Raw genomic sequence first — 16,692 nt, 5'->3', positions numbered from 1 at the left:
GTAAAGGAAAACATCGTGAGGAAACCTGCATACCAGAGAATTTACTTGATTCTCTGCGTGTGTGAAGTCTGCCAATCCGCATTGGGCCAGCTGGTGGACTAAGGCCTCTCATTCTGAGAGGAGACTCGAGCTCAGCAGTGAGCCGAATATGGGTTGATGATGATGATGATGATGATGATGATGATGATGATTATCCTTCATTGTGAAATTCAAAATTCATTTATTTCAAGTGGCTTACTTTTGAAACGCCAAGTTTGAAAGGCAGGTAATGTACAAAATATCATATAAATAAAACATCATTAACAATTAAAAAGATTTTTATTTAACATTCATATACAATGTAACATAGTGTAATAAGTAGATACATAACAATTTGGCATATATTTTAAAACTTAACATAAAAACAATTCAGATTAATATTATAACATTTATTTCCGTAACCCAACAAAAATTATAGACTAACAATAAATTATTTTATTAACACGTTCACTGCGGTACGAGGTCAATTAATCTCGTACCACACCACAGTTTTAGTGCGAGGTCAAAAAACCTCGTATTGTACGGTACGAGGTCAATTAACCTCGTAAAACACCACAACTAGTTTTAGTGCGAGGTCAAAAAACCTCGTATTGCACGATACGAGGTCAATTAACCTCGTATTGTTTTGGTAAAGTACTGAAAAATCAGTGACGCAGCGAACGTGTTAAATTAACAATAACTGGATATAACAAGCATACCTAATTGTAATAATTTTTAATTCGGGGATAAAGTTGTCATATTTTGTAAGTAGTAAATCTGTAAAGTCCTCATAAATAGTTAAAATAAGAAAAAATATACCAACTTATACAAATTTAAATTTGGTTTCGTTCATTGGTCAAAAAAGTAAGTATTACGTATTTAAGTTATTGTATTAGAACAAACAAAAGCAGTGATAGTCAGACCATCTTCATTGCTTCTTTGCAAAAGTCAGTGATTAAAAAACATTTATGTCATATATAAATACTAAAAAAATAGAAGTGTCTGTCTGTGATTGCCAGTTAACTATGTTATAGTAAGTATTTACAGTTATTTACATATTTTTTTAGTATTTTCTATGACGAAATACGTCTCCAGTTCCTTTACTTCGTGGCAACAAGAATAAGGACTTGTTTGTGAAATAAATTATTATCTATACAGTACAATAATATCAGTATCAAAAGGTCAGTAAACTCAAGCACAGTGTATTTTTAATACGTCACATGAAATGTATCTTAAGTAAAAGACTTAAAGTCCATATTGAAATGAGCACTTTATTATCTTTAGCATTTTATAGAACAGCATGGTTGTGCACCGTTGTGAATTAAGGAAAATGCATCTTAAATAACAGACTTAAAGTCGACATTAGAATGACGAGAGAAGTTGCATTTAAGGTCTATAGATTGCTCTGAAGCGCTTTATTGTGCAAGATTCTGGACTTGTGGCTATCTTAGGATAATGCATCTTAAGTATTAGTCTTTAGAGTCGACATTGGAATGATGCGTGTTTAAGTACACATTGGAATGACTGCTGTTGCATTCGTTCTCAGATTCCAATTTTTAATCTAGTAGCTACCATTTAACGATATAGAAATATATATCTTAAGTAACAGACTTTAAGTATACACTGAAACAACTGTTGAATTGCTTTATAGATTGCTCAGAAGCGCTTATCATGGAATGTTGAGAGCTTGTGGCTATCGTTTAGGAAAATGCATCATAAGTAATAGACTTAGAGTCAACATTGGAATGACAAGTGATTCATATTTGGACGTTTATAGATTGCTCAGAAGGGCTTTGTTATGCAATATTCTGAACTTGAGGTTATCGTTCAGATAAGTAGTGACAAACTCTGGGGGATGTCTACTGTCTAGCTAGGAACAGTTCGAGGCACATGTATTTGGGTTCTTTCCTTTAGTATTGCTACTATTTAGTGATTAATATTTCGACGTTTATAGATTGCTCAGAAGGGCTTTGTTATGCAATGTTCTGAACTTGTGGTTATCGTTCAGATAAGTAGTGACAAACTCTGGGGGATGTCTAGCTAGGAACAGTTCGAGGCACATGTATTTGGCGTATTTCCTTTAGTATGGCTACTATTTAGTGATTCAGGAAAATGCATCTTAAGCAATAGACTTAGAGTCAACATTGGAATGACAAACATTTCTTTCGATAATTATAGATAACTCAGAAGCGCTTTAAGCGTTCTGATTTTTTGGAAAATGCATCTTAAGAAACAGATTTTAAGTCTACATTGGAATGTCTGTCGTATTGGTTTATAGATTGCTCAGAAGCGCTTTATTATGCAATGTTCTGAACTTGTGGTTATCGTTCAGATAAGTAGTGACAAACTCTGGGGGATGTCTACTGTCTAGCTAGGAACAGTTCGAGGCACATGTATTTGGGTTCTTTCCTTTAGTATTGCTACTATTTAGTGATTTAGGCAAATACATCTCAAGTAATAGACTTAGGAAATGACAAGTGATTCATATTTCGCCGTTTATAAATTACTCAGAAGGGCTTTGTTATGCAATGTTCTGAACTTGTGGTTATCGTTCAGATAAGTAGTGACAAACTCCGGGGGATGTCTAGCTAGGAACAGTTCGAGGCACATGTATTTGGCCGCTGTGAGGCGCTTGCGCTCAGCGCTTGAGCGACAAAGGTTCTTGTGAGCGTGGTTTGTGAAATTATTTGCTGCTTTCTCCACTAGTTTCGCTGTTACGTGTTGGTTCTGATCGTCTTCTAGTATTGGCTAAAAATAAGGAATAGTGTTAGGCTGTGAATGCCACCTTTTAAAAAAATAAAAAAAAATAATGCCATATCTTGTAAACATGGGCAATATTCTCATTCTCCTTCAACTAGTCGGAAAATACTGTATTAGGAGTGGGCGGGGATTGAACCACTACCCCTTGGTGATGAGTCCGACAGTTCTTACCGTTGAGCTATTGCGGTTATCAATTAGTCATTGATCATTGGTAGTACCTAAGAGTTATCAATTGACTCGTAAAACCATTGGGATTGAAACACATTAGTATCATAATTATCAGCCTACTAGATGACACCGTGCGGTTTCTACCGCGTGGTTCCCGTTTCCGTAGGAATACGGGGATATTATATAGCCTATAGCCTTCCTCGATAAATGGGATATCTAACACTGAAAGAATTTTTCAAATCGGACCAGTAGTTACTGTGATTAGCGCGTTCAACCAAACAAACAAACTCATCAGCTTTATAATATTAGTATAGATTTTAAGGGCTTATCTACACTATTATAAAGAGGTAAAGTGTGTGCGGTTGTAGGGGATAATCTCTGGATTTACTGAACTTGAAATTTTACCAATAGAAAGCCACATTATTTATGAGTGGCGATACTTTTCCCAGTTGATATATGTGCTATGACCATAGAGGCCAATAGATAGACATTGATTGAATTAATGGTTCAGTTGATAACTACATAGTTGTTAGTTTGTGTTTGCTACTGATTATGAGGTCTAGGGTTCAAGTCCTGGGTCAGGCTATGAAATGTTGGGGTTATCTTTCTTTTGAGAATTCTTGATAACAATATAGGCCTAGGTCTTCGCGCAACGAGAGAAAGACATTTTCCCTCCTTCGTTACGATGGGACGAAAGAGGGCAATATTTTCATTTTCGATTGTAAAAATAAATTCTTTCTCTAGGGGGATAAAATAATATCGCAATGACACTCACAAATAACGTTTCTCTTCATAGATAAAAGAATTTTCAAAATCGGATCAGTTGATACAGATATTACCAACTACAAACTTTACTTTTTAAAAATTTATAGAATTAATTTAGTCTTGATAAAGAATATTATGACCTCTGCCTCCGATTCCGGAGGTTGTGGATTCGAATCCGGTCCGGGGCATGCACCTCCAACTTTTCAGTGTGCATTTTAAGAGTTTAAATATCACGTGTCTCAATCGATGAAGGAAAAACATCGTGAGGAAACCTGCATACCTGAGAATTTTTGTGATTGTCTGCGTGTGTGAAGTCTGCCAATCCGCATTAGGCCAGCGTGGTGGACTATTGGCCTAACCCCTCTCATTCTGAGAGGAGACTCGAATATGGGTTGATAACGAAGGGGATAAAACAGCCAATCACACTCACAAATAATGAGGCTACAAACTTTACCTCTTAACAATTTATAGAAATAGATTACTTTAGTTTTGAAAAAACTTAAACTCACCGAGAATCGAATCCACTGCCATATCTGCGCCCTAGATATCTCAGCTGTGGCTGAATCCTCTACATTTCCGCTGTAGAAGAAATGTCCAATGCCCGCTAGCCAGTGATACACGAATAATATCGATACCGCCACATTATGTTTCAACCCTTGCATAGTCACCCCGCCACTGGGCAGGGATAATAGATCTTGTGGTGTTATGTTAAGGTCGAATTTACGGTGTATTTGGTTTGGAGTTCCGCTGGTCTTCTTCCAAAGCTGCAATTGATACAGTCATATGACAGTTTTTTCAAATTGTATATAATTTAAGAGATTACATGTTGAGTCTAATATGTGTTGATTCTGAACGTCTTCTAGGATTGGCTAAAAATAAGGAACAGTGTTAGGCTGCGAGAGCCACCTTTATTTAAAAAAAAAAGAATGCCATATCTTGTAAACATGACCAATATTCTCATTCTCCTTCAACTAGTCGGAAAATACTGTATTAGGAGGGGAAGGATCGAACCATTACCCCTTGGTGATCCCCCCTTACCGTTGAGCTATTGAGGCTATCAATCAGTCATTGATCATTGGTAGTACCTAAGCGTTATCAATTGACTCGTAAAACCATTAGGATTGAAACACATTAGTATCATAATAGGGATGATGACATTTTTTTAAATTGTATATATAATTTAAGAGTATGCTAATTGTAAAGCAATTTTGTAAAAGTAACAGGGTATCTGCGATCATTACTTTTGGAGCTACAGGGATTTAAAGGGTCAAATTTGCGGCGCTGCCACGGATCCCTGAAAAACGCCCCATACAACATGGTACGAACTTATGACGTCGTAGGTAATGTGATGATCGTTAGATTTGTATGTACGTTTAAACAAAATTACTAATATCCTTGTTATTTCTGCGTTTATGTTCATAGTTCATGTATTAAAAAATGTCACATTTAATGTAAGGAAGCTAAAACTATATGAATTTTGACCTAATTACGATAAAATATTTTTAGTAATTTTGAAATTTTATAATCTTATTTATTTTGCAAATATCTAGTCAATCTTTGCTTTTTATGTATAAATTAGTTAACACTAGCGGACGCCCGCGACTTCGTCTGCGTAAAATTCGATGTCAATTTTACTACTACCCCCTAACCTAACCTAACCTACCCTACCCCTACCATACCCCTACCCTATCACTACCCCAACCCTACCACTGCCCCGACCCTACCCCTACCCTACCCCTACCTTACCTATACCCTACCCCAATCCTACCCGTACCCTCCCCGTATCCCTTTCCTATCCCTTTCCTACCCCTATCCCACCCGTACCCCTATCTCACGCCTATCCTACCCCTACCCTGCCACTTCCCTATCCTACCCGTACCTCTACCCTACCACTACCCTACCTCTACCCCGACCCTACCACTACCCTAAACCCGGCCCTAAACCTACCCTACCCCTACACTACCCCTACGCTTCCCTACACGTACCCTAACCTACCCTGTAACTTCTCTATCTTACTCCTACCCTTAGCAAAATCGGTCCAGTCCTTCGAGAGTGGTGGTATGACCAAGAGAAATAGAGACTTCTATGCTAATAATATAAAGAGGTAAAGTTCGTGTGGTTGTAGGAGGTAATCTCTGGATCTACTGGACCGATTTGGAAAATTGTTTTACCAATAGAAAGCTACGTTATTTGCGAGTGTCCAAGGCTATGTTTGATCCCCATATTCACACGGGAACGGGAACTACGTAAATGAAAGCGCCGGGCGTCATATAGTGGAATTTCTGCGTCTTTTAGAAATTTTGTATTATCTCCGAAACTATTTAAGTAATTAACATACTGTAAAGGGCAAATCTTATCTCCATAATACCCTTGTGATTATTAAATAATTTATTTTAATAAGGATTAAAGTTTAGTTGTATAAATAATGACGTAAACCTAAGTATATAAAATTAATAATTTTTAAAACACAAAAGGCCTTTTTTCTTCTATATATCAGCTAATATATAGAAGATAGATATATGGTGTCGCGGACTTTTTTGTAGAACTTTTAAAGATACATAAAGTCTCCATATATTAATTTCAATTTTACACAATAGTTAAGGCAGCGCATGCGAATAAGTCTGTATAAGAGGATTTTCAGTCCGACCTGTATGACAAAAACTGTGATAACTCGGCTAATATATATGATACCAATATAAAATATAACCTATAGCACTCCCCGATAATGTAGCATTCTACTGGTGAAAGAATTTTTAAAATCGGACCAGTAGTTCCGAAGATTACCTCATTTAAAAAATGTGACAAACTTACAAACTTTACCTCTTTATAATATTAGTATAGATTAGTATAGATTAGTATAGACTACGTATGTATATCTTTTACAAAATTAAGTTAACACAAAACACTATAATTACACTTACTAAGTTTTAATTAATTTATATACACAACAATCGAAATAATACCATAAAACGAAATAATAACTAATTACACGAAATACGTATGACGAAAGTCGAAAGTCGAAACGAAACGAATAAAATAAAATTACAAATTATTTATTTGAATTTAAAGTTTAAACCTGATTACCTGAACCTGGTCCTGAACCTAAACAAAGAAAGTACGACGTATCTAAACTATAAATTAAAACTTAAAGTATGTCTCTAATCTCTATTTCTAAATCTAAAAAGCAAATACGTAAATAGACATAGTCAGACAAACAGTACCTAGCAGCTAGCTAACTTTAACTACCTACGTGGTACGTGCCTAGAAGTAGAACATAATCATTAACAATTAACATCGACTTGCCAAAATCTAAGTAAATTTTTCACCACCAACACCAATGTATGAACCATCAATTTCGACTTCATCATGTAGTCGGCATAAATCTCCCTAGCGCCGTACAAAAATATGGTGTTTTTGCTCAACGCCATCTATTGGTAAATGGATAAAACGCCTACATAGAGTTTAGTAACCAAAAATGCTGATCCCTATAAAATACGTAGAAACCTATAGAGGAAGGTTCAACTTAATTTGGCGGTTGGCGCTTAAACATAAGCGGCATTCCGCCTTTTAGAAATTTTGTATTATCTCCGAAACTATTTAACTAATTAACATATTATAAAGGGCAAATCTTATCTCCATAACATCCTTGTGATTATTAAATAATTTATTTTGATAAGGATTTAAGTTAAGTAGCATAAATAATGACGCAAACCTAAGTATATAAAATTAATAATTTTTAAAACACAAAAGGTACTATATCTGCTAATGTATAGAAGATAGGTATATGGTGTCGCGGACTTTTTTGTAGAACTTTTAAAGATACATAAAGCCTCCATACATTAATTTCAATTTTACACAATGGTTAAGGCAGCGCATGCGAATAAGTCTGCCTAAGAGGATTTTCGGTCCGACCTGTATGACAAAAACTGTGATAACTCGGCTAATATATATGATACCAATATAAAATATAGCCTATAGCACTCCCCGATAATGTAGCATTCTACTGGTGAAAGAATTTTTAAAATCGGACCAGTAGTTCCGAAGATTACCCCATTTAAAAAATGTGACAAACTTACAAACTTTACCTCTTTATAATATTAGTATAGAATAGAAGTATAGATTGACCCTATTTACCCGAACGTATCATAAAAATCAATAAATTCAAACCTAGTCATCATCCCCATTCTCGCAACTCAGTTGTTCTACCGTAAAAAGTTGTGAGATCCATGTAATACCAAGTCGGTTACTTTATTCAGTCCGTAATTATAGGGTAGTTGACTCAATCAAATTTAATATAAACAATATTAATTTCGAATAGTACATGGAAAAGGGGTCCGAAATATATCGATATTAATTAATAAAAATTATTTATTTTTTCAAGTTTTCCAAACAATTTTTTTTTTACAAGTTAGTCCTTGATTACAATCTTACCTTATGGTAAATGATGATGCAATATAAGATGGAAGCGGGCTAACTTGTTAGGAGGAGGATGAAAATCCGCACCCCTTTCAGTTTCTAACACGACATCGTACCGGAACGCTAAATCACTTGGTGGTACGTCTTTGTCGGTAGGCTGGTAACTAGCTACGCCCAAAGCCTCCCAACAGCCAATTCCGCACTAAACTATGTTAACCATTGACTGACAAACTATTATAATATTGCGGAAGATCTGACTATGACAGGAAAATGTTCGAAGTTAATTTCGATTAAAAAAGTATGAAGGCAACAGAAAATTACTAACTACCAATTAGATAATGAAGTTCCTGTTTTAAAAATTTCTTTTCGCTAAAAAAAACGACCTTAAGAAGGATTGACCTTCCATTTTATTTACGCAACTAAGTAAATAGATGAAATTCATTTGGCGCATCGTGAAATTACACAGCACAACAAAAAAAATAATTAATTTACGTGTTTCAAGGCTTTTGTTATATCTTTCCGTTATTGAAAGAATGGTGAGATTTATTTGCTTGAGTTTAAGCTTATGCTATTTATATAGGTTATTTAATTATAATAATAATAATAATATGCTCCCGACCGATTTTTTCGGTCACGGCGGCTAATCTCATGGTGAGATTAACCATGTACGCAGGAGATATTATAGTGCACAAGTGTATGCGCAAGCACAGGTGCACTCTCTCTTCCCTCACTCTCGAAATCCGATGGGACGGCAGACCGACACGACCGGTGAGAGATCAGGCGCAGGACCGACGGCTTTACGTGCTCTCCGAGGCACGGGGGTGTACTAACACCGCCAACTTCCCAACTCCAGGCTGCTATTAAGATTTTCCTTGTAAGAAAAATCCCAATTTGTTTTTGCTGGCCTGACCCGGGATTCGAACCCTGGACCTCATTGACCGTAGCTGAACCAGCTTACCACGGGACCAATGAGGCAGTTAATTATTTAATTATACAAGATAACTTAATAATTCTAGTCTAGACATTTTAATTATTTTACATTTCATGGTGTTTATTTTACCAGTATTTTTTATCAGTGATATTTTGGGAAAATCGCTTTTCGTAAATTTAAAAAAAAATTTGGTAGGTTCACTCAAAGATTTTTCATGTTACGTGTCTACAAAATAACCGCAAAAAGTTATACGAATTTAGCTACTCCACTGAATTTAGCTACATTATATATTTTTGTATATACCCACTTCGTGAACATACAAATCGAAATTGTAGACAATATATAGGTATTACTTGTTTATATAACTTTCGTTGTCTACAATGCGACTAAATAAAATTAAGACAATTAGCCACTTTTGTCAGCCTCAGTTTGTATTGATTCTACTTAGCCTAGTGACATATCTATATATTTAGTTTTTGCACAATATAAATGATGATGATGATGATGATGATGATGATGATGATGATGATGATGATGATGATGATGGTGACCGAGGACATCAAGCGGGTTGCAGGATGCTGCTGTATGCTGGCAGTTCGAGACCGCGGTGTTTGAAAATCCATGCAAGAGGGCAGTGGCGTGCATAAGGTTGTCGATCAGGTTATGCATTAGTAATAAAATTAAGTAAACTGGAAAAATCTGTACTTAATAAGACAACTCTTAGGGTATGCAGTACTTTAATGCATGTATGAAGTGCACGCCACCGCAAGAGGTCTATGTCCAGCATGATGATGATGATGATGTTGATGATGTTGATGATGATGATGATGATGATGATGATGATGTTGATGATGATGATGATGATGATGATGTTGATGATGATGATGATGATGTTGATGATGATGATGATGATGATGATGATGATGTTGATGATGTTGATGATGTTGATGATGATGATGATGATGATGATGATGATGATGATGTTGATGATGATGATGATGATGATGTTGATGATGTTGATGATGTTGATGATTATGATGATGATGATGATGATGATGATGATGTTGATGATGATGATGATGATGATGTTGATGATGTTGATGATGATGATGATGATGATGATGATGATGTTGATGATGTTGATGATGTTGATGATGATGATGATGATGATGATGATTATGATGATGATGGTGGTGATGATGATTGTAATCTCACCTCGTTAACATGGGGGACAATACGCGAGTCGTACACCATAAATCCATCCACTCCTGCGTCTATTTCCTTCGACTTAGCCTCCAAAACTTTGCTTATTATTGCCTTCGACCTACGAATGTATTAAAAGGTATACAGTTATATATTAATTAAAAGGTAAAAGCTTATACAGGGTGCTCGGTAGTATTTCCAACTAGCTGAGCCCGCGCGGTTTCACACGCGTGGTTCCCGTTTCCGTAGGAATCCGGGGATATTATATAGCCTATAGCCTTCCTCAATAAATGAGCTATCTAACACTGAAAGAATTTTTCAAATCGGACCAGAAGTTCCTGAGATTAGCGCGTTCAATCAACAAACAAACAAACTCTTCATCTTTATAATATTAGTATGGATAACTCTATGGTTATATTCTTTATGGGAAATTAATTAAAAATATCTAAGTAACATATGTTCTCTCTTTTGTAAATAGATCTTAAATTGTGTCCCATAAATCGCATTATATTAAGACCTAGCCAAACTTATTCATTGATAAATATCATGAAGTAGTTTACTAGTGAAGTGCGGTGTGCCAGTTGCAATATCTCGTCGATATCGACAGTCTTACCTACGATTATTTATTTTAAAATGCAAGGATAGATAAATATTAGTTAATATTGACTTTATTTGCCCGAATGTCTCATAAAAATCAATATATTCAAACCGTCATCCTATTTTGTTGGTGAATTTCAGTATGATTCAGGTCCAAATGTAATTGGTCTGAGGCAATATCGGTACTTGAAATCTATACTAATATTATAAAGCTGAAGAGTTTGTTTGTTTGAACGCGATTATCTCAAGAACTACTGGTCCGATTTGAAAAATTCTTTCAGTGTTAGATAGCCCATTTATCGAGGAAGGCTATAGGCTTTATATTATTCCTGTATTCCTACGGTAACGGGAACCACGCGGAGTCAACTAGTAGAGAGTAAGTATATCAAATAATTTTGACGGCCTCCGTGGCGCAGTGGTATGCGCGGTGGATTTACAAGACGGAGGTCCTGGGTTCGATCCCCGGCTGGGCAGATTGAGATTTTCTTAATTTGTCCAGGTCTGGCTGGTGGGAGGCTTCGGCCGTGGCTAGTTACCACCCTATCGGCAAAGACGTACCGCCAATCGATTTAGCGTTCCGGTACGATGCCGTGTAGAAACCGACAGGGGTGTGGATTTTCTTCCTCCTCCTAACAAGTTAGCCCGCTTCCATCTTAGACTGCATCATCACTTACCATCAGGAGAGATTGTAGTCAAGGGCTAACTTGTAAATAATAAAAAAAAAAAACAAATAAACTCACTTGTCATCGGTGCCATCGCTGCCCGGCTTCAGCATAGCCGCCGCCATGCCGCCGGTGGCCAGCGCGCCTCGCTCGTGGCAAGTGGTCACCACTAGCTGCATGTAGCTGTTGAGGAACTTCTTCTCCATATTAACGTATTTGTTCCTATCGGGTAACAGGAACTCTTTACGGTCACCTAAAGCCCAAAAAGATGATTAGGATTTAGAGCAGCTTGGTGGGTCCAAGCTTTATATCATCATCATAATCATCATCAACCCATATTCGGCTCACTGCTGAGCTCGAGTCTCCTCTCAGAATGAGAGGGGTTAGGCCACTAGTCCATGCACGCAGGCCCGATGCGGATTGGCAGACTTCACACACGCAGAGAATTAAGAAAATTCCCTGGTATGCAGGTTTCCTCACGATGTTTTCCTTCACCGTTTGAGACACGTGTAAAATGCACACAACTGAAAAGTTGGAGGTGCATGCCTCGGACCAGATTCAAACTCAGACCCTCAGGAATCGGAGGCAGAGGTTATGTCCACTGAGCTATCACAAGCTCTATAGCCCCTTCCCTACAAGGAGGGAGGCCTGGCCCTGTAGGGGGTGTTAAAATAGGCTGATAATTATAATTAGTGAAGTGATTTGTACACACCAAGCCATTCACAATACTTTCCACCAAAGAATGTCTGGGAGAAATCGCTTAAAGGCTTGTTCGGACTACTTTAGCATTTTTAATTTAATTATTAATACATTTTAATATTTAAATTCAAAATTTTAATTTTTAATTTATTTTAAAATTTAGCTGCAATGTGTCTGAACACTTTAGTCAAGTAGGTTAGTGTCGACTAAAAACTCAACAAAATTTATAGTCTCGACTAAAAATTTTGTCGAGTAGGTTAGTAGTCAGAACTAGGCTTTAGCAATAAAACTGCGATAAAAAGGAGGAGGTTCTGACTTCGACGCGTATGATTTTTTTTTATGTTTGTTGAACTTCGTCATTTATTAACCAATTTTGAACATTCTTTTTTTATTTGTAAGAGTATACTTCCAATTTGTTCCAATTTAATTTTCACTAAAATCGGTCCATTAATTTAGTGTAAATGTGTCAGTAAATCTAAATACGTGAACAAAATTGCCCATACTGTGGCGTTTACAGTCACTATGCTAAGTCACACTAAAAATGGAAAAACAACGCGGGCGAAACAGCGTGGCGTTGGCAAGTAAATAAAATAAAAATAAACTAGCGGACGCCCGCGACTTCGTTCGCGTGGAATTTAGTTTTTCACAAATCCCTCGGGAACCATGGATTTTTCCGGGATAAAAAGTAGCCTATGTGTTAATCCATGCTATAATATATCTCAATACCAAATTTCAGCTAATTCGATTAAGTAGTCGAGGCGTGAAAGAGTAACAAACATTCATATCATCAAAATCAGTTTTCCCAAATCTCGGGAAACCATGGGTTTTCTCGGGATAAAAAGTAGCCTATGTATTAATCCAGAATAAAATCCATTTCCATTCCAAATTTTAACCAAATCGCTTCAGTAGTAGCATTGTTAAAGAGTAACAAACATCCAAACATCCATACAATAATAATCCTCTCGCGTTTATAATACTAAGTAGGATTAATTCATAAGAAAAAAATAATAATATACATACCAAATTTCGCAATAATAGATGCACAATAATCCCAAATGCCACAGTTCAATCCCATGCAATGGTCTTTGAGGGCAAACAAAATTTCTTCCAGCTCAAAAGTGGATATTACGTTCTCTATCAAAACACATGCCTTTATAGTGCCCTGCGGTAACCCGAGCATATCCTGACTCCATACAAATATCTCGTTCCAGAGAAGCGCTTCTGAAGCGCCTTCTAACTTTGAAAGGTAGAAGTATGGGCCGCTGTTTGCTTCGTACAACTTTTTTCCATTATGATACATTAGGAGTCCAAAATCTACCAATGGTCCAATTGCTTCTTTGCCGTCAATCTGAAATTTGTTTAGTGTGAATCAACATGGCTATGAGCCATGATGGTGAATATTATATTTTGACTTTGATTTTATTTGCTTCATGATGGCACGCAAACCAGCTAAAAGTTAGCCCGCTTTCATCTTAGATTGCATCATCACTTACCATCAAATAAGATTGTAGCTAAAGGCTAACTTGTGAAAAATAAAAAAAAAACACTAAATCATATAATAACAAGACTGAGAGAAGCAAATAATTGGATATGCCTTAGTTTGAGGTTTATTGCTCTAGTGACACTGTGACGTCACAAAATAGACGACACCATTTTTGGTGTTTGGAAAAATTTAAATGATGCTAATTTATTAGATTAAATTTTAACTTAATAAAAAAACTTATATTATTTTGGACCCTTATACCATGTGCTATAAAAATAAATGATGTTTAAATTTGTCATGAGTCAACAGACTACCCTATTATAACAAAGACAGACCTCCTCATTAAACCTTAACAGCTCTTCTATACAGAGGTAAAGAAGAGCCGATATGGTGCTTAAGTCCACCAAGCTGCTTTAATGCAGCTGAATTCCTTAGCAACCACCATCAAATGTTAATAATGGACCTGAACTGGACTGAACTCAGTCCTGTATTGAAGAAGAGATATTCTGTTTTGTACAATATAAATACGTAAAATGCTTATTTGCCAAGTTAAATACCTTATGCATGTCACTACAATTAGATATTAATTAGAATACAAACCAAAATGTCATGATCTATCATATTCCATGCTCTAGGTCTCAGCATCAGAACTGGGCTGGTTGTTATACTAATTGGCGCTCCGGGCAACTTGCCGTTCACAGCTAACTGGATATTGTTGAAGGCGATGAGCTGATTCCGCCATGTTGGGCAGTGGCCATCATCAAAATCGACCTGGATCCCTTGCACATCAGCATTGAGAGCATCCACAAAGTGTGGTGTGTTGGATGCTGAGACGTCACCCAAGTCCAAGTGACGATTCCTAGAAATAAAGAAGGTATGCCAAAAGTATAAAACATTGGTTATGTAATAAGTATAGGTTGTATGCATTAACATTGGTTATGTAACAAATATAAGTTGTATGCATTTTATCTGTGTGATAAAATCAGAAATGAGGAGATGCACAGAAGAACCAAAGTCACTGACATAGCTCAAGGCTAATTTGAAGTGGCAATGGGCGGGGCACATAGTTCACCTTTAGACAACCTTTGTAACGCAGTGGTATGCACAATGGATTAACAAGACAGAGGTCCTGGGTTTGATCCCCATCTGAGCCTATTAAGGTTTTCTTAATTGATCCAGGTTTGTTGCAAGTTATCACCCTACAGACAAAGACATACTGCCAAGCCATTTAGCATTCCAGTAATGATGTGAAGTAGAAATCAAAAGGGGTGTGGATTTTTTATCTTCCTCCTTACAAGTTAGCCCACTTCCACCTTTGATTGCATCATCGATCATCAGGCGAGATTGTCTAAACTTGTAAAGAATAAAAAAAAGACTAATCTAAAAAAAAGAATTAACCAAATTGGTTCAGCTGTTCTCGAGATTTCACTTAGCAACACATTTCATACATTAATTTTTATATTATGGAATTATGAAATCAATCTAATCACTTTATTTAAATTCATATTTCAAAAAAATATATTTTATTTAAATATTTAAATAAACTGAGTTATAGATATTTAAAATAAATTATAAATTAATTTTATATTTAAAATAAATTAATGTCTTCAAACATGTAGCACCTGAATGTTAACCAAAACAAATCATTACAAATTCATTGAGATCTATTTTGTTTACTTTAGGAGTCCCTTTTTGATTCCATAAGCTAGTGCTTGGCTACAATCACACCTGATGACTCTTGTTGTATATTTAATCTCAATTACTTATTATTACTTGTTGTATATTTAATCTCAATTACTTATAATTACTGTTACCACAGTATATGAGCATTACTTCAGGAAGGATCATTATAAACCCATATTCGGCTCACTGCTGAGCTTGAGTCTCTTCTCAGAATGAGAGGCCAATAGTCCACCACCCTGGCCCAATGCGGATTGGCAGACTTCCCACATGCAGTGAATTGAGAAAATTCTCTGGTATGCAGATTTCCTCACAATGTTTTCCTTCACCATTTGAGGCACGTGATATTTTTAATTTCTTAAAATGCACACAACTGAAAAGACTGAAAAGATTCGAACCTACGCCATCTGGAATCAGAGGCAGTCATATCCACTGGGCTATCACACCCAGGATATACATATCTATCTATCAGAAAGTAGTTGAAATTTCAAATTTATTTATATAGATTTGGCCAACACATACAAACAGGTAGAAGCATGAAAAACAAACAGTGCACATGCAGAATGAATGGTTTCATGATATGATAGTCAATAGAGACAAATATCTTAGCATTCCATGGATTCACCGTGCGGGTGCTGGGTCTATCGTGTGGCAGAGAGAAAATCTCCAAGTAGAGTCCTGGACTTGTGACCAATGAACGTAGGGTTTATTATATGACATAGAATATAACATACTTACAATGTGCAGATGAAAATGATGGAAGTAGGTAGAGTATGTAAAATGCTTGTGGCTTAGCAAATCACCAATGTTTATTAGAATACATACTGAAGCCTAGTAGGCAAAGGTGCTATTTTCCAAGATTTATCCAATCTTTCCGAAGATAATTTAAAATCTAGGGTACAAGATTTCATATCTACCGCCCTTTGAACTCTGTTTTTATAGAGTTGTTCTATGTTTAAATCAAACTTTCTATGCAAATTCGCTAGAAATTCAAGTGCGCCTTTATTGAATATTTTCTTTTGAACATCTTCTAGTTTGGGCGGCGATGATTGTAAAAGTAAAACACCTGACATTTTGAATTAAAAACTTATCACTGGATCTTTCTGGTATTAGAATTAAAAGCACACGAGTTTAAACTTCATTAATTATCATAAAACTGATAATAAAACATTACAATTTTTGAATTTAAATACCCTACTGATTACTGTGACCACAGACATGAGACACAGATCAATAGATACTTGTGACAGGTGACAGGCGACAGCCGACAGCAAATAGAAAACAATTACTCAGACCAAAAGACCTAAAGT

General features: G+C 36.1%; 1 protein-coding gene across 1 annotated transcript; it reads right to left on the bottom strand.

Annotated features, from left to right (window-relative positions):
• Positions 1 to 448: 448 nt before the first annotated feature.
• LOC112050770 (uncharacterized) lies at positions 449 to 16,663 on the bottom strand. The gene is made up of 7 exons (XM_024089114.2): positions 16,208 to 16,663; positions 14,303 to 14,561; positions 13,240 to 13,567; positions 11,599 to 11,773; positions 10,274 to 10,382; positions 4,221 to 4,475; positions 449 to 2,766 (listed from the first exon to the last, which is right to left on the bottom strand). Exons 1-7 carry the CDS (start codon positions 16,453 to 16,455, stop codon positions 2,515 to 2,517), a joined length of 1,626 nt encoding a protein of 541 aa, XP_023944882.1. The 5' UTR covers positions 16,456 to 16,663; the 3' UTR covers positions 449 to 2,514.
• Positions 16,664 to 16,692: the final 29 nt, after the last annotated feature.

Source organism: Bicyclus anynana, chromosome 23, assembly GCF_947172395.1.
Source record: "Bicyclus anynana chromosome 23, ilBicAnyn1.1, whole genome shotgun sequence".
In the NCBI taxonomy this organism is placed as follows: domain Eukaryota; kingdom Metazoa; phylum Arthropoda; class Insecta; order Lepidoptera; family Nymphalidae; genus Bicyclus; species Bicyclus anynana.
The sequence above is the reverse complement of the archived record's forward strand: the minus strand, read 5'-3'. Positions and strand labels throughout refer to the sequence as shown.

Coding starts and splice junctions, on each gene's coding strand:
- LOC112050770 (XM_024089114.2), bottom strand. CDS start 16,455: ATGTCAGGTGTTTTACTTTTACAATCATCGCCGCCCAAACTAGAAGAT. Junction 10,383..11,598: donor AGCGATGGCACCGATGACAA/GTGAGTTTATTT, acceptor ATACATTCGTAG/GTCGAAGGCAATAATAAGCA. Junction 4,476..10,273: donor TTGTCCCCCATGTTAACGAG/GTGAGATTACAA, acceptor TATCAATTGCAG/CTTTGGAAGAAGACCAGCGG.